Below are 18799 nucleotides of genomic sequence, written 5' to 3'. Positions count from 1 at the left end.
ATTTGCTACTCATAGTTTTATTCTACAAGGCTTAAAAAGCAGCTCTTTATATATTTTAGAGTACACATTTCTAATGTTAATATTTATTATTGAGACTGCGCAGGATTTTCCTTAATTCCATTTGGAAAGTTGAGTTGTCTTTAATCAAATATTCCTCCAAATTCTTGACACTAGAGTTTTAAACACAAGCAGTTCTACCCTGCCTTTACTGTATAATCATGTAGTTCTTAGTTTGGTAACAATTTTTCGTTCCTATCATGCCTCTTTCTAAAGCCTGCCTATAAAATTGTTTATGTGCTTCAAGTTGGGAAAGTCTTAGGAATAGTCGAAACTAGGTAACTTGACTGGATTTTTTTCTAAATGTGAAGAAATGCATATACTGGGTAGGTTAAAATTCTCAAGTGCATTTGCTGTTATCACCTATTTATTAGAGCATTTACAGTTGTTCACGTGAAAAAAATATCATGAGGATTTTATCATTAGGGTTCACTCTACACTTCACTTCCTTCGTCTCTAATTGCGATGGTCAATGAGGAAGCCCTCTGCTCTAGGATTGTTAAGTCTATCAAAACTTTCTGTACTCTGCTCTACAATCTCAGGGACTTTCTTGGTCAAACTCAATATGGGTAAACTAACCCATGCTCTTGTGTATAAAATGCTCTGGGTACCAAGGTAGCTGAGATTCACTACACTGCAATTGCATCGTAAACATTGCCTATAAATCCAACATTTTACCCAATTAATGGAAAGAGGGACTTTGGGGTGGGGAAAGAACATCACAGCATATTGGTCTGAGTTATCCTTGGTTACAGAGTTCATCATGGGCACTTATGATTTGAAAAGTAGCTAGAGTACCTTCATAACAGAAAGATCTGAGATATTTAAATAAATAATACCTATGATACTCTACGTACACTTAAATATTAGCTAAAATAAAATGCCAGAATTTTAAAAATACCTGCCAAAGTGCAAGATAATTTAGATAAAGCCTAATTTTACTCAGTATAAATTTGACTTAGATTGACTTTCAATACTATTTTAACTCATTCTAGAAAAACTGCTTTAACACATTTTATAATTCGATAGAGTAGAGTTGAATGTGTGTGCATGCAAGTAAATATAATACTATTAGTAATAGGATACAAATTTGTATCTCTAAGTTCTTCTTATTAACAGCTTGCAACCCATTAAATATAGAACAATATAGAGATCATATGACTTGTGATTCCAAGACAACAAAAGATGAGTTGATAAGAAATTGTTTGATGCTGCATTTTTAGTAGTACCATTAAAAATATTTTCTTTACCATTTAAATTCTTATGGTTTTTCCATGGCTTAAGGATAGTAGTTAGAAAATATTGATAACAGCAGGCTTCAGTGTGACAGTGCCTCCTGACTTTTAGGCGTCTCCATTTGAAATTCCTTTATTACATCCTTTCAAAAATACATCATAGAGTGCTAATCTAGAGCTTCTTCTTTCCCCTTACCTCTGCATATTCAAAGCACTCAATCCAATCGCCCTCTGCACAGCTAATTGAATACAATCCAAGTTAGAAACCGGGCAGTATCTTGTTCAGATAATAAATAACCAAAGAACAGAAGCTCATTCGCAGTCTACTTGCCTGGGCTTCCTGAGGCATCTGAGCTGCGTCCACTTTGTCGGCAATATAAGCTGCCAGCTGCTTGTCAATGGACGAGAGGGATTCCTGAATTAAGTGTAAGGATTTTTCGATCTCCTGGGCAGACTGGATACTCTGTTCAAGCAACTTTTGCCTCCTCACAGCCTAAAGAAAAAATCAGAATGAAATCAGTTCAGTGTTTCCTCATCATTTCTCTGCAGTCCTGCTGCAGAGTAAGGAAAGATTCTAGATTCTTCCACCATCACCTTTTTGTAAGACAGATTTCGCAGCTTCCTGCCACTCATTCAGCTCTACTTACGCAAATACAAATAAGGAAAAGAAAAAGGGACAGCACACGGAATTCTAGGACCAAGAACCTGTGTAGGACAAAAGTACAATAGATTGTACATCGAGGAAAGAGGTAGGAGAAAACATTAGTGAAATCATCTTAGCTGCTGCAATCTGTCGTTCTCAGGCCGAATGTTCCTCCTGATCTCATTATATAGTTCAAGAGATTTGGTTTACTTAGAATAGGGTCATCGTCATCACAATCCAATTCAAGATAGATAATCCACTTCCGCCAGTGAGACACATATACAATCTGTTCAGAACCAGCTCCTTTGCCAAAAGGGAATTTTCAATAAACGTCAGGTTTAGGAATTATTTTAAATACTTCTTCAACTGGTTTTGCATGGTCTTTTTCCCCCTCTTACATTTTCTTCCCACAATTTGGATTATGGAAATTGCTGGTACAATTGGATTTGTGTTGCTGCTGAAGCAGAACAAATAACAAGTAATCCTAATATAGCTGCAATTAATCTTGATTGTTCCTATAAGTATGATTAGAATAATTTAACACTTTTCAATTATAAATAGCATGCCGAACCGATCACAGAGTCTCTTCAAGATCTGTTCACCTTTAAAAGAGTAGTCATGAGACTAAGGAATGAGATAGGCAACTTTTCGGGAATTCCTTAGGTTATTATTCATCGTATCAAGTATTTGCTCTTATTATATAATATATCGGCATGATTATGTGATACAATGAAACTATCTTCCTCATAGACTAGAACTGTGGTTTAAAAAATGATCCTGATTTTTATATTCTATAAACACTATTAGACCTTACACAAACATTAACTCAAAAAGGATTAAAAATTTGAATGTAAAAACCTGAAATCATAAGATACTTAGAAGAAGACAGAGCAAGTAATAAGCCCCTTGTCATCGATCTTTGTGATGTTTTTGTGGATTCAACTCCAACAGCAAGGAAAACAAAAGAAGAATAGAGAAGTGTAGCTATAACAAACTAAAAATCTTCTGCACAGTAAAGAAAACTGGCAAAAGAGTGGAAAATACACCTACGAAATGGGAAAAGATATTTGCAAATCATACATCCATTAAGAGGTTAATATCCAAAATTATATAAAGAATTCATACACCTCAACAACAACAAAAACAAATACCTTGATTAAAAAATAGAGAATCTAAATAAATATTTTTGCAAAGAAGACATACAGATAAGCATCAGGCACATTCAATATCACTAATTATGAAGGAAATGTGGCTCAAAACCACAATGAAACATCAGTTCACATCTGTTAGAACGGCAATCGTCCAAAAGACAAGAAACAAGTGTTGATGAGGACATGGAAGAAGGGGAGTCCCCGTGCACTGTTGGTGTGAATGTGCGCTATATAGCCACTGTGAAAAGTAGTATGGAGACCCCTCTATTAAAATATAGAAGTACCATATGATCCAGAAATTCTATTACAGGGTTTTATCTGAAGAATACAGAAACACTAACTAAAAAAGATAGGTGTACATTTATGTTTACTGCAGCATTAACAATAGCCAATATATGCAATATATGGAAACAACCTAAGTGTCTATTAATGGATGAAAGCATAAGGAAGTGGTATATGTATGTATGTGTATACACACACACATGTAATATACATAGAACAATCCTGCCGTTTGCAACAACATGGATTGGCCTTAAGGGTATTAGGTCAAGTAAAAGAAGTCAGGTGGTAAATGACAAATACCATGATTTCACTCATATGTGGAATATAAAAAAAAATAGAAACAGACAAATGAAGAAACAATCAAAACCACAACAGAAAGCTCATACAGGCACACTGCAGATTAGTGGTTACCAGAGGGGAAGTGGGGTGGAGGATGGGTGGAATTCACAAAGGCATTTAATCATATGGTGATAGTTGGAAACTGAACACTTGCTGGAGAGCAAAGTGTAATATATACAGATGTCAAATTTGTTGCAGACCTGAAACTTACATATTGCCATAAACCAATGTTATCTCAATAAAAGATATTATATATTGAATGAAGAATACAAATGTTGGCTCTTAAAAGGTAGTTGAGATGCCATTATAGTTCAATAAAGTTGACTTGGGAACACGGTGTTAGTGAAATAAGAATAAGGTTAAAGGCATCTGGACTAAGGGCCAAAGGAGCAAAACTCTTGTGATGCTGCCAGAGTAGGGAGTGCATTCCCAGTCTTTATACCTATGTTATAAATCTCCAAGATTTTGGGCCCTGGCCAGTTGGCTCAGTAGTAGAGCATCAGCCTGGCATGCCTGGCATGCGGAAGTCCTGGGATTGATTCCTGCTCAGGGCACACAGGAGAAGTGACCATGTGCTTCCTCCCCTTTCTCTCTCTTTCTCTTCCCCTCCCACAACCATGGCTCGATTGGTTCAAGCGAGTTGGCCCCAAGCACTAAGAATGGTTCTGTGGAGCCCCCACCCCAGGAGCTAAAAATAGCTTGGTTGCCAAGCAACATCCCCAAGTGGGCAGAGCACCCCCCAGTAAGGGGCTTCCCAGGTGGATGCTGATTGGGGCACATGCAGGAGTATGCTTCTCTGTCTCCCATCCTCTCACTTAAAAAAATAATAAATAAATAAGTAAATCATCTCCAGGATTTTGTCCTACGCTTTCCTTACATTGTCTTCCACACATCCTACTAGTTTCAGTGAAACTTCATATGCTGAAAACATCCGACTTTACATTTCCACTACTGATTTTCCCCTTGATCTATAAGCTGGCATATATATATATTTTACCGGAAAGTTCTGTCCGTTTCTATCACAACAAGTTTCGACACGTAAGCACATGTTTATTTGGCACATGTGAGCCTCTCTATTTTTATCACTTAATGTATACATACTGACGTAGCAAATTAACTAAAACAAAGTTGATTCACGTTAGTCTTATGTGTGAAGCGATAGTGTACCCATGGCTACTGATAAAGTTCATTCACGCCACTGTAATTTTTACGAATTTCAATAAGGAAGAAATGCTACAGAAACATGTCTGTCGCATCCACCATATTCCGTGGACTTAGCACCCTCCGACTATCACTTGTTTTTGTCCTTACAAAATTTTTTGAAGGGCAAAAATTCAAAAATGAAGAAGATATCAAACAAGCACTGGTTCAATTTTTCACATCAAAAGGTAAAACGTTTTTCAAAAATGGGATATACAAATTGCCCTCACGCTGGCAAGAAATCAATAATAACGGCAATTATATTATTTAATAAAGTTTATTAACGGTAAGAAAAATTTGTATTTTGTTTTATTCCAAAAGCAGACAGAACTTTCTGGTAGACCTTATATATATAAATATATATATATATATACATATACATATATATATGTGTATGTGTGTATATATATACACATATACACATATATATACATATATATATGTGTATGTGTGTATATATATACACACATACAACTCTACCAAATCTGGTGCTACTGTGTCCCCTAATGATTTATTTTCCACCTCCCCAACTTGATTTTCCTCCTTCTCTGCATTTCCCCCTATTTCAGGGATTTTCCATTAATCATTGCCTTTATTAGGCATAATTCTAGATATTTTTCTCCCTCTATCATATTCTTCATCATTTTTCATTTAATCAGTCAATAAATCACCAATTCTTTCTTCTACCTCCTAGTATTTCTTGCTTCCCTCCTTTCTCCCTCTTCCCACTTTCTTTACTGCATTGTGAGGTCATTACCACCTCTTGTCTCAAATATGGTCCTAGCCTCTTCGGTGGCATCCCACACTACCACCACCCATCTGCAAAGCAGCTACAGTGTTCTTTCAAAATGAAGTTACAGCTTCCCGCTTAAAGTCTTCTACTGATTTTCTTTTCTTTATGATAAAAGTCATACCCTTAATATTGTTTTAAAGTCCCTTTTTAGCTTCTGCCGGCATCTTCTCCTCCTTGCTCCAGCTGTAGAGGAATTTTATTTTCCATTTCCCGGTATATATAGTATGACACTCTTGATACTTGCCCTTAAATACGCTGGCCCCTTTTCCTAGAACAATCTCACCCCCAACTTCCTTCTATTGGCTAATTTCCATTTATTCTTTGAGGCTTACACTAGAAACGTGGCTACCTCCTTTTCTAGGGGGCTGTCCATGACACCCTATGTTCTTTCTTGGACCTTGTATTTCTGCCTTGCCATATATCACACCATATTGTCATTTTCCATTAATTATTGGATATCTGTCTCTATTTTAGTGTAAAAGCTCTAATGAGGATAGAGATTATGGCTGTCTTTTTCATAGCCCAATACCAGTTCCTGGTATAAAGGCCAATACTTTTATAACTAGATGAATAAAGTAATGAGGATTTTAAATGAAGAAAACAAAGAAGAGTTGAAATAGTCAAAAATAGAAAAACAAATTTGCAAGAAATTGGGAAGAAAAAAATAAAGATCACCACTACTTAAAGATAGATCCATTGGAGAACAGACCTTCCTGGGGGTTTTTGTTTGTTTGTTTGTTTGGTTATTATTTAAGTATTAGAAGTCTCAGAATAGTATGGAACATTATTTGGAGCAAAATTTATTTCTATTAAAACATTCTACCCAAATCGGTGAACAAGGCATTGCCCTGTACTCTAAATCAAATATAGTTTCCTATTTTTTGTCAAAACTTCAACCAGAAGTTCCATCACATATTAATTCAGATGACACTGCTCATGGCAATAATCAGAGCTCTCTGTATCATAGAATAAAATGTCTATAGCCTACCCAGAGTTTCTCCAGACAAATGGATCTTTAATGATAAAATGTCACCATTGTGACAGGTGGTCAGAGAAAACTTTTAATCGCAGAATGTAGAAATTGGCTACCTGGGTGCTGTTTAATTTTGGACCTTTATCTGGCTAAAGGCAAAAACAGTATCCCCTTTTGTGCACCATCTGTAGAATTTTAATACACTTGAATAGGATACAGTATAGCATAATGTTAAACTACTTACCTAGCCTTGAAATTAGTTTTCGAAACCTAACTTTTCTATTCCTGAGATTCTATGGGTTGTAAAGAATAAAATGCCTGAGTTAATGGCAGAATTGATCTTAGGTGGGTTGGTTCTTCACCTGGCCTGCTAGTCAATAGGAGACTGATTTACACAAATTCTTTGATTATCTCAGGGAGTGAAAAAACTTGATGTCAATCCAACCTTGTAGAATCCTTTAAATTAGTCATGGCATAAGCTGCCCTCTATTTCTAAACAGCGCATTACACAGACCCTGATGGGATTCTAGGCCCATGAATTTTCTAGAACTCTCTGCCCACTTGACCTGTGCTCTCATTGAATGAAGTTAGTTCAAAATCCTGAACCGTAATTGAAATTTTGTCACTGTCCCTGAGTACTGCTCAACTCTTGCTTTAAAATGTTGTTCCATGTCTTTAGCTAATCCGTCAGCAATGTGAGGAATCATGTAGCTAGACGGAAACAGCACATCTGATGAGATTAGAAAGACGTTAAAAAACTGAAAATCAGTAACAAAATATCAATGTAAACAACCGAATGCTAGTCATAGTTATCAGGAAAACACATAATGAAAGAAAATTTCAAATTTGGTTTTCAGAGAAAATCGAAAGAAAACTAAGAAAAAAAAAATCAACATATATGAAAATACATTTATTACTATTTTTTGCTCAAAGTGTTCTGCAATATAAAATTAAAAGTTTAATGATTTTTGTTGGCAAAGGAAAGTTGTCTTCAAAGTGCATTGATTGTTCCTTACATTCCTATATTTTAAATAAATTATTAACCCATGTATCTCAATATTACAAACACGTAAGTCAGAGTGCAACATGTCTGAGAAACTGTGGAAGAATATTTTTTTCTTGTTTTTCTGGGTCAATACATTTTCTATGTGAAATAAAAACTTAAAATTTGAACCAAAATAAATATTTTAAAATACTAGCTTATAAATAGAAAAAAAAATAGACAAATTATGCCAATAACTTTGTATAAATCATCATTTATTAACAGAGATACACATAGTTGCCATACTTATAAATGTTATTAATAATACTTTTTTCATTGAAGAGGTGATACTTAAGCTCATTAGGAATGCAGTTGTTTTCACTATTAAAATAGGATTTTCTGAGATAATTATTATAAAGATGTATGCTCCTTACAGTTAAGCTTTCTAGCCAGCAGCACTTACTTATTTAAGCATATCATATTTTGAAGAATTAAATGTTAAACATACTCTATCACTACAGAAAGACTGCCACAAAACAAGAAAAAAATCTAGTAGAGTACAACAGTTTTCATCCAACAAAATAAAGAAGAAAACAATCTACATGTGTAAGTTAAACACACGGATACAGATGACAGGGTAGCAATTCCCAGAGGGAAAGGGGGGATTGAGGGAAAAAGGGGTGAAATAGAGATGGAGCCCTGGCTGGTTGGCTCAGTGGTAGAGCGTCGGCCTGGCATACAGGAGCCCTGGGTTCAATTCCCGGCCAGGGCACACAGGAGAAGCGCCCATCTGCTTCTCCACCCCTCCCCCTCTCCTTCCTCTCTGTCTCTCTCTTCCCCTCCCGCAGCCAAGGCTCCATTGGAGCAAAGTTTGCCCAGGCGCTGAGGATGGCTCCATGGCCTCTGCCTCAGGTGCTAGAGTGGCTCTGGTCGCAACAGAGCATCGCCCCCTGGTGGGCGTGCCGGGTGGATCCCGGTTGGGCGCATACGGGAATCTGTCTGACTGCCTCCCTGTTTTCAACTTCAGAAAAATACAGAAAAAGAAATAGAGATGGAAAGAGACTTTGCATGGTGCATGGATGGCACGATGCGGGGGGGTTAGAGGGTGTTACATTGGGTGGGACAATTGAAACCATGTCAACACAATAAATTAAAAATTAAAAATAAAAACAATGCCCGAAAAGTGCTTCTGTCCCAAATTCCTCATCCTACCCTGACTGCCATTCCCCTTAGTCACACACTCCACAAATCAAAGATATGTATTTACAGGTTACAAAAAGTTTACTAAGATAATAAAATAGTCCTCAGAAAGTTAAGTCACAATATAGCAAGTTAGTTTAAGATCATAAAAAATAACTTCCTTCCAATAGGTGTGGAACCCAGAAGTAGGAATGGGAGAAATGTTGTCCTTTTGTTGGATTCTTCTTTAACAAGTGTTCTTGTTTTACTTTATTTGCTTTAGGGGGTGGAGAGGGAAGAAAAGAGAGTTTTGATGCCTGAGATCCGATCGTGAAGGACCAACGGGGTGTAAATGTTGGAAAGAGGTCCACGCCAGGCGTCTCTTTGCTGGGGCCCCCTTGTGGAGGGGGCCGGGGTGATAGAGATCTTACGGAATGGGACACAGAAGTGTACAAAGAGGTACTTTGACTTCTCAGCCTCGTTCACAAACCTTTGTCTTTATACAATTATGTAAGAACTATTCCTTGGTTTCCTACTACTATGAACTGGGCATCAGGGCCCCTCAGTTTTTCTTTTAAAATTACTCAATAGATCCAGGTTTTTAGCATTGCAGAATTTATCCTTCCTCTGGTCCTAAAGTAAAAAAAAAAAAAAGGAAAGGAAAGGAGGGGAGGGACAGGGGAGGGGAGGGGAGGGGAGGGGAGAGATGAGGAGGGGAGGGAAGGGGAAAGGAAAAGAAAGGAAAGGAAAGGAGGGGAGGGGATGGGAGGGGAGGGGAGGGGAGAGAAGAAGAGGGGAGGGGAGGGGAAAGGAAAAGAAAGGAAAGGAAAGGAGGGGAGGGGAAGAGAGAGGAAGGGAGGTAAGGGGAGAGGAGGGGAGGGGAGGGGAGGGGAGGGGAAAGGAAAAGAAAGTAAAGGAAAGGAGGGGAGGGGAGGAGAGAGGAAGGGAGGTAAGGGGAGAGGAGAGGAGGGGAGGGGAGGGGAGGAGAGGGGAAGGGAGTGGAGGGGAGGGGAAAAGAAAGGAAAGGAAAGGAAAAGGGAAAGGGAAAGGGAAAGGGAAAGGGAAAGGGAAAGGGAAAGAAAGGAAAGGAAAGGAAAAGAAAGGAAAAAGAAAAGAAAAAAGAAAATTCTTTTTATTGAGCTGGAATTTTCAAGATATCTGGCTTCTCAGAAGTCCAGATGATGGATTTTCTTAAGAATGGAAGATTCTTGACTATTTTGCTTCAATTCAATAAAAACTTTCAGCTCTTTGTGCAGACAAATTATCTACATGTGCTTTAAATATATTTATTAATATTTCTAGAAAATAAGAAAAGAAAAATAAATGTTGAGGGTTGATTAAAAAAAAACAGAACAGTTTCCATGTTCACCTTGTAGTAAGTAATTGCACTTATTTATTTGCATATTTTTGTTTGTTTCTAAGTACTGTGAGCGAGTATTGTGCGGGCCCAATGTTTGGATTCCCAGCACTGCTTCCCTGTCCCAAAAAATGTTTCCAAAATGTTTCATTTTAGCCAAAGTTAAAATGAAGCTTCATTTCTTTTAATTATTTTAGTGAATGAGCTGAAGAAAACCATTTCCCTAATTCTGATTCAAATAAAGGAAAGCATCTACGAATTCTTAACATTTCTGCTTGGAGAAACGCCGATTGGCCAAACTTTCTTTGACTGCCATTACTTTGCACCAGGTAGAGCAGTAAGGAGCATTTTTCTTATAAACAGTGGCCAGGTGTGGGAGTAATGTATGAAATGTGCCCAACCCAAACCTTACTGCTGTTGGCCTTCAGAAACTCACATGGAGAGCCGTGAGAAGACTCTAACCAGGCGTCCCCAAACTACGGCCCCGCGGGCCGCATGTGGCCCCCTGAGGCCATTTATCCAGCCCCTCCCCGCACTCCCGGAAGGGGCACCTCTTTCACTGGTAGTCAGTGAGAGGAGCACTGTATGTGGCGGCCCTCCAACGGTCTGAGGGACAGTGAACTGGCCCCCCGTGTAAAAAGTTTGGGGACCTCTGCTGGTATTACATGACAGTCACAGACTGTCCCGACCAAGGAGCAATACGTTCAGAGTCTCAAGTCAGTTGCTGGGCAACGGATGCAACTACCTCCTTTTAGTTTTTCTTTGAAACCTACTACAAGGTATCAGTTTGTTCAGTTAACAATAAGAATATTCAATTTGACTGAATTATGTTGGTTTATTTGAGAACATTTGTGATTAGCTGTTTTCTCCTATCCTAATTATTATTATTTTTAATTATTTTTTATATATTCATTTTTTTAGAGGTGAGAGTGAGAGAGAGAGAGAGAGAGAGAGAGAGAGAGAGAGAAGGGGGGAGGAGCAGGAAGCATCAACTCTCATATGCGCCTTGACCAGGCAAGTGCAGGGTTTCGAACCGGTGACCTCAGCATTTCAGGTCAACACTTTATCAACTGTGCGACCACAGGTCAGGCCCTAATTATTTTTTTTAACTTAGCTATTCTGAAGTTCCTATTATTATGGTCATGAATATACTAGAATTTATTATCTTAGAATTTTGGCTATAGTCTTCAACTGGAAACAGTGAATACTAAGTTCCTCTCATTCTAAGAAATGGAAACAATAAGCCTTTTCTCAATAGGGATTACAAACGCGGTGACAAACTGGCCCTTCAATCTTCACTACTCCACCAACTCCACATATCCTAAAACTCACTGAAGATTTGGGAAACAAAAGTCAGGCTGAATTCATGGCCCAGGAGGATAGTATGATTGCCTCTTCCGCTTACTGCTCAAGGAGGAATAAAAGGTGAACCTTTGCCTTGGCGGTGGCACAGTGGATAGAGCATCGAACTGGGACGCAGAGGACCCAGGTTTGAAACCCCGAAGTTGCGGCTTGAGCATGGGTTCATCTGGTTTGAACACAGCTTTGAGTCCAAGGTTGCTAGCTTGAGCAAGGGGGTCACTCGATCTGCTGTAGCCCCACCCCCCACCCTGTCAAGGCACATATGAGAAAGCAGCCAATGAACAACTAAGGTGCCACAACAAAGAGTTAATGCTTCTCATCTCTCTCCTTTCCTGTTTGTCTCTATCTGTCCCTCTCTCTTTCTCTCTGTCTCTGTCACAAACACACAAAAAAAGGTGGCACTTTGCTGCTTGGGGCAGGAGAGTTGGAGGTGGACTCCAAGGTCATCACTCCCAGAGTCTGGGAGTCCACTGCACATGGCGATGACATCTAATTACCACCTTGGACTCTGCTTATGCAGCTGAATACTTTATTTGCTTTCCATTCCTACTTAGGTGTAAAAAACAAAACTGGAAATGATGGTATAGTGAAGAGAAGGGCCAGCCTATATTTCCCAAATGTTTAGTGTGGCAAAAATGTTTCCATAGGTCAGATAGACACTGAAGAAGGCAGTAATGTTTGACCTGTCAAGCAGGGAAACTGCTCGCAGAATAAGATAAAGTGGAGTTTTTGTTGTGTTTTGTTCTAAGTGAGAAGAAGGGAGATAGAGGGACAGATTCCTGCATGTGCTCCAAATGGGATCCACCGGCCTCCCCAAGCTGGGGCCGACACTGGAACCAACCAGGCTATCCTCAGCACCTGAGGCTGATGCTCAGAACAAACAAGCCATTGGCTATGAGAGGGGAAGACAGAGAGGAGAGGGAGGGGAAGAGAAGCAGATGGTTATTTCTCATGTGGGCCTTGACAGGGGATCAAACCCAGAACATATGCACGCCAGGCTGATGCTCTATCCACTGATCAACCAATCTGGGCAGGATAAAGCAGTTTTACGGTATGTTTACAGAGCATGTTTTTGTTGTTAAAGAAATAGAAGGAAAGAACTTCAATAAACCTATTAAAAAGCCAGACTTGCCTTGCAAAGAAAGAGAACGTTTTGTGTCCTTGTTATATAAAATACTTAAACACCATGAAGATGCCACTTAATAGGAGATGACTAGCCCTTTCTGTCAGGGTAATAAAGAACAATATGGCCCAGGTGGTGGCGTAAATAAAGACAGTGGAGGTATAGGGAGAGAGCTGATCACTGTTCCCTTTCAGTGCAAGTCACCTCGTGCACAGTTTCAGCTTACGCTGGAAATGAGAGAAGACCAACTGAATATGAGATGGAAATTTTAAGCTGAAGCAAACTGGAATTAACTTTTAATGCCACACAGAGCGAAAAACAGTAGAATGTATTCAGGGTGCCAGTAAGAAATATGAACTGACCATCTGCCTGAAACAAAATCATTTCATGTCTGTGACCAATCTGGCTCAAACTACACAACATGAAAAGATAATGAAGGACCTAGGAAACAGATTGGAAATCGAGAATTATTAGAAGGCTTATAAAGATATGTCCGTATCTTTGTCGTAGTACTACAGCCAGCAAATTGCACATGTTTTACAGATGTTCCAGATGTGGACTGTTGCTGTTATCCAGGGAAATGCTTTGACTCCTGATAATCAGTGAACAACCAATTCATATTTCTGAGGCATAATTTTAAGGTCTTTAAGGAGGCAATGCCATGAAAATGTCAGGAATTGTTTAAGCATCTGGAGGAATGTTTGTCTCAGAAAAAGGTTCTCCCAACTTTTAGTTGTTTAAAATTGGCAAGAGGACGTCTTCAGAGAAACTAACATCTGAGGGACATCCTGGGCCTCCCGGTGGACTCAGACCTCTTCGGGGTCGATGGGAGAGAAACATGTCATCTTTCATGATGTCGTATGGTAGAAGAAAAATGATCGAGCCACAAGAAGGTGCATATAACCTGCCTGACCTGTAGTGACACAGTGGATAAAGCATTGACGTGAACTCCTGAGGTCGCTGGTTCGAAACCCCAGGCTTGCCTGGTTAAGGCACATATGGGAGTTAATACTTCCTGCTCCCCCACTCTCTCTAAAATGGATAAATAAAATATTTAAAAAATAAAATAAAGTTGCATATAACCTTTCTAGATGGTCAGACATGTTTTTAGATAGCTGAGGAAATGATTTTTAAGAAGAATAAAGCTAGTATGTTGCAAAGCGAATTAAATGGTGATTATAATGAACAAAGAAGAATGATTTTCAACAGCTCACAGTCTTAGCAACCAGCAAACATCTCGCTCTGTTGATTTTTGTTGGTCTGTTTTCAAACTAGTATGTCCCATATTTCCTAAAGGAAAGAGGTCCCTCACTGTATTCCTGGACAAGAATACCAAGTACATAAAAATGGTTGGTTTACACTCTAGATAAAACTTCTGTGGGAAGCACACTGGCTTTTGTGGCATATTTATTAATGTACTTGATAGAAATATAGGCTATAAACAATTATACAGATGTCCACATGTGCTCATATACATATTGTTTAAATGTGAAAGAAGAATGTTATGTTATTTACAAGGGCCTTGTAGGTTTATTTTTGTTAATGTCATCTGCTTGAAGCTCACTGGGCAGAAAAACGCCAAAACCACACACATAGAGCTCTCTATAATTCCCTTTACCGGAAAAGATTATAAATGTTAAAACCACCGGTGTCATTGTCAGTTGGAACTTCGTCTCTTTTAGTTCTTTGCAGGTCACTGAAGTTCCTCTGTGACCCCTGAGGGAAGCATTCTTGAAGTGATATTGGGGAATCACTATATCAATGGAACTTGACATCAGACAGCCATCATTTTTGAATAAAGCATTGATAGAACGGTCAATGAGCTGTACAGTACTATATCAAAGACATTTCTGGATCTTTACTGCAGGTATTCATCTTCATGGTGGACAAATGAAATTGGTCTTCTGCCCTTACAGGAGCAAACTGATGCATTATTGCAGCTTCAGAAAGAACGAGATGGAAGTATAATAAAGTAAGGCCGGAAAGAGCCTACGGAGTTCATCTTACCCCAGCCTTCCCAAAGGAACCTCAGAACGCCCTTGCTCAGCGGAATTTCTCTGCCCTGTCGCAGAGGTGATCTCTGATTACACAGGTACTCATCACATGAGACACTATAAAGTTCAGGCGATGGAGAATTTATTAATATTGTAAATCATTTAAATATTATGGAAATGTCTCCCAATGCAGACTAATGAGACAGAATCAGAGTCGAGGGTACCGGTCACTCAGTCTCCCCAGAAATTCCGAGCCCTGGGCGAAGGGCTGGACACACCGACTCTGGCCTCTTGGGCTTCACACGTTGAATGGGAAGCACAGAGCAGGGCAGCTCAGGATGGCCGTAAGCACTGGCTATGGATAAGAAGAGTCTCCAGGCTTCAGTCAGGCAGTCGCGAACACAGCCTCAAAAACCCAAAATGGTGCCTTTCTGATGTGCATTACGGATCTCTACTGGACTACTTTTACTGTGAGGTAGGCAGATAATGGACTATAGCCAGTATCCAGTTTCCCTTGAAATAAAATGCTAGTGACTTTGTTGGCCTCTGTGGCCAATCAGTCCTCAGTGACGTTAAATTATACTCAGGTAGGTGCCAATTAGAAGTGGCACCTGAGAAACTAGAAAAAATAAATACGCCTCTTTCCTAGGACGTCTGGAATGGCTGACCCTTTGTCATTCTCTTCATAGCCCTGGCCAGTTGGCTTAGTGGTAGAGCACTGGCCCAGTATGTGGATGTCCCAGGTGTGATTACTGGTCATGGCACACAAGAGACGTGACCATCTGCTTCTCTTTCCTATTCTCTCTCTCTCTTTCTCTCTCTCTCTCACACTCTCTCTCTTTTCTTCTCCCACAGCCATGGCTCAATTATTTCAAGTGCATTGGCCCAGGCACTAAGTATGGCTCTGTGGAGCCTTTACCTCAGGCACTAAAAATAGCTCAGTTGCAAGCATGGCCCAAGATGGGCAGAGCATCAGCCCTCGATGGGGTTTGCCTGGTGGATCCTGGTTGCGGCGCATGCGGAAGTCTGTCTCTCTATCTCCGCTCCTTTCACTTGGAAAAAGAAGGAAAATATATACAAAAACAAATAAATAAGTTGAAGTGCAAGAAGAGTGTGTTTGTACCGTCCTGACACCCTACTTATCTGCACTCTACTGAACAGTTCCTCAGGTCTAGCTCAATAAAGAGCTGTACTATTTTGTCCTAAGCTATTACAAGGCTTGCAAATCTTTGGTTCTCCAAGTACATAAGAAAGACAAGATTACAGATTTGTAGCAAGAAATTCCTGCTAGTGTCTTTGGCTCTGAAAGGACTCATTTGGCTGGGATGTGCATCTTGAACAGCGGGAACAACAGGTAGGGAGCAGCTGCTTTTCCTTGCCAAATATGCTGTACAGTTTTTGAGCAGGAGGCTGGGAGTAGGAAGAAGATTCATGTGTGTTGATGTGAGCCTGGGACACAGAGAAACACTGGCAAGATGGTGCAGTACATTCAATTCCTTGTGAGGGACCTGAGTCTTCACTGAATGCTCTTATGAACTAGTAAGCTATCTGAAATAGAAACTTTCCTAACTTCCTCTCTCTTCTATCTCCTCCGCACAGTAGAATCTTTTCATCATGTGTAGATGAAACCCATTTTCTGGGAGCTGTTTGGAGCAGGAGAGGAGCAAACATGTCTCAGGGATGCGCCCTACCTGGTAGGACTGCTGGACTTGTCAAAAGTCAGATATAGCTGAAGATTAGGTAAGGACAATGTCTACCACAGCCATACAGGAGAGTTAAGTGTCGTCCAAACTACTCCCACAGGGAATGGCTGTTCCGTCTAGACTATGGTCCAGGAGGGCGAGAGAGGTAGCATACTGGGGGACACAGTGACTTTTTTTTTTTTTTTTTTTTTTTACACAGAGACAGAGAGAGAGAAAGAGGGAGAGAAGGGAACAGATAGGGACAGAAAGGAAGGGAGAGAGATGAGAAGCATCAATTCTTCGTTGCAGCACCTTAGTTGTTCATTGATTGCTTTCTCATATGTGTCTTGATCGGGGTGCTACAACAGAGTGAGTGACCCCTTGCTCAAGCCAGTGACCTTGGGCTTCAAAGCCAGTAACCTTTGGGCTCAAGCCAGCAACCATGGGCTCATGTCCATGATCCCATGTTCAAGCCAGTGACCCCCACCCCGCTCAAGCCGGATGAGCCCATGCTCAAGGCAGCAACCTACAGTTTTTGAACCTGGGTGCCCCATGCCCCAGTCCAATGCTCTATCCACTGCGCCACCACCTGGTCGGGCCACAACGATGCATTTTCTATGCCATCAAAAGTTTGCAGTGATTTTCTAGAAAGTGCTTGTTCTGCTCCATCACGAAACTATGGTTTCAAAGAGAATCACTTTTCCTCCTGTTTGGTTTAATTGATCATGAATTGAAAATGAGCCTCATCTCTGGAATACAGAGATCACTCAGCACTGATGAGCTGTGGAAGGACATGAATAATTAATGGTCCAAACCAGGAAGGAATCTGAAACACAGGCACACGAGTAAGCTGGACCGCCTTAAACAATTCACCCTCGGGTCAAGGTAGGGGTCAGAGCTCCCAAACCTGAATAATCACCAGAATCGAGGGACGCTTTTTAAAACACTGTTTCCAGAATCAATCAAGTCCTATGAAATAATCATTTCTAAGGGAGTTAGAAGGGAATAAGTATAGATTCAGGTTCTTATAACCTTCCATCTGTGATATTGATGATTAGCCAGATTTGAAAAGAATTAGCAAGAGTGGAATTTGAAAGAAATAATGCCTTAAATAGGAACTAAATAACAGCTAGAAATTGTGATGTACTGAACTCCTAAGAAACAAAGAGGGAAAGGCAGAGTGTTACTGAACTGGCCATTTCTCAGTGCAGATCAGAAAACCTGGCACAATTTGGTAAGGCAGCAGCAGTAAAGCGATTCTCTGATTTTATTTGATATTTTCAGTGTTAACTTCCTAATGAAAATATACATTCTACGGCTTAAAAAATAGCCTGATTGACTGCAAAAATATTTTCAATCCTCATTTCACATGAGTTGCTCAGAGAGAATAGAATATATTGCAAAGAAATGTGCTTTAATGTTCCTTCTTCCATTTGTCTGTCTTTTAAAACAAAAGTTGACAAGTAACTTTAGTGTGGATTTGCCTGAATATTCAATAACAGTTTTGATCATTCAAGCCCAAGAATATATAAAGTAGCTTGCAAAGGAAATCAGTTTAAAAGAACCCAGAGTGGTAAAGCAAGACGGACGAGACAAATGAACTATTACCTTGAAAAGAGCATTTGTGTTACAGGAATTACATATCAGTTGTAAATATGACAAATTGTAAGTGAAATTTATATAAAGTTTCATTAAAATGAGCAAACAAACAAAAAACTTCAGGAATTGTAATAAAAAGGCATATAAATAATAAAAAAAAAGTTGAAACCTCTATCCAAAAACTCATTCCTAAAATGTTAATTTACCAATCCACACTACTAATTTATTTTATAATTGATTAGTTTTTAGGCCTTAATATGAGATATTTCTCATTTATATATTAATTTTCTCTTTTGCTATTCCATGTTTAGAGGCCAGAGTTCAACCACCAAATTATAAGAAATTTAAGGGCAAGAAATCTCTAAATGGATATATTCATACCTGTTCATAAATATTTTAATTCTTTCCCAAAGCATAGACAATTTGCCCAGCATGAATACATAATACTTAAATATTAATTAGGCATTAAGTTGGAATATATAGATACACATGCTCATATACACACAAACATACATGCGGTATGTGTGTGTTGGTGTGTCCCTTTGTGTCCAAACCAAAAAGTGATAATATGTTATATTTGTTAGATCTTCAGACAAGAAAAGTTTAACTACTGTCTTATAAAACATTTCACAAATGTCAGTGCAAATGGCCATTTATTGAAGTAGGCTAAATTATATTTAAAGATAATGATGAAATTACTACTTACAAATTAAACAAGTAAATTGGCATGATTCATGATTATTAAAAATAAGAATTAAATGCATTTACTATCGCCCCTTTTCTTACAAAGGTTACATACTATTTTAGTTCCTGCAGTTATAAAACAGGATAATTATACTCAAAATAAA

General features: G+C 39.1%; 1 protein-coding gene across 5 annotated transcripts in view; it reads right to left on the bottom strand.

The window, feature by feature from the left end:
• Positions 1-18799, bottom strand: part of DMD (dystrophin) — a 2360554-nt gene that overhangs the window by 1449591 nt on the left and 892164 nt on the right. For 4 of the 5 annotated variants that reach the window (XM_066250305.1, XM_066250306.1, XM_066250308.1 and 1 more), the window contains exon 30: positions 1624-1785. In XM_066250305.1, coding sequence (XP_066106402.1) covers positions 1624-1785 — 162 coding nt within the window. Of the gene's footprint in view, positions 1-1623; positions 1786-1886; positions 2074-18799 lie in introns of those variants that run through there. The other variant, XM_066250309.1, reaches the window with a different exon arrangement.

This window comes from Saccopteryx bilineata, chromosome X, assembly GCF_036850765.1.
Source record: "Saccopteryx bilineata isolate mSacBil1 chromosome X, mSacBil1_pri_phased_curated, whole genome shotgun sequence".
In the NCBI taxonomy this organism is placed as follows: domain Eukaryota; kingdom Metazoa; phylum Chordata; class Mammalia; order Chiroptera; family Emballonuridae; genus Saccopteryx; species Saccopteryx bilineata.
This window is presented reverse-complemented; position numbering and strand designations above follow the sequence as displayed.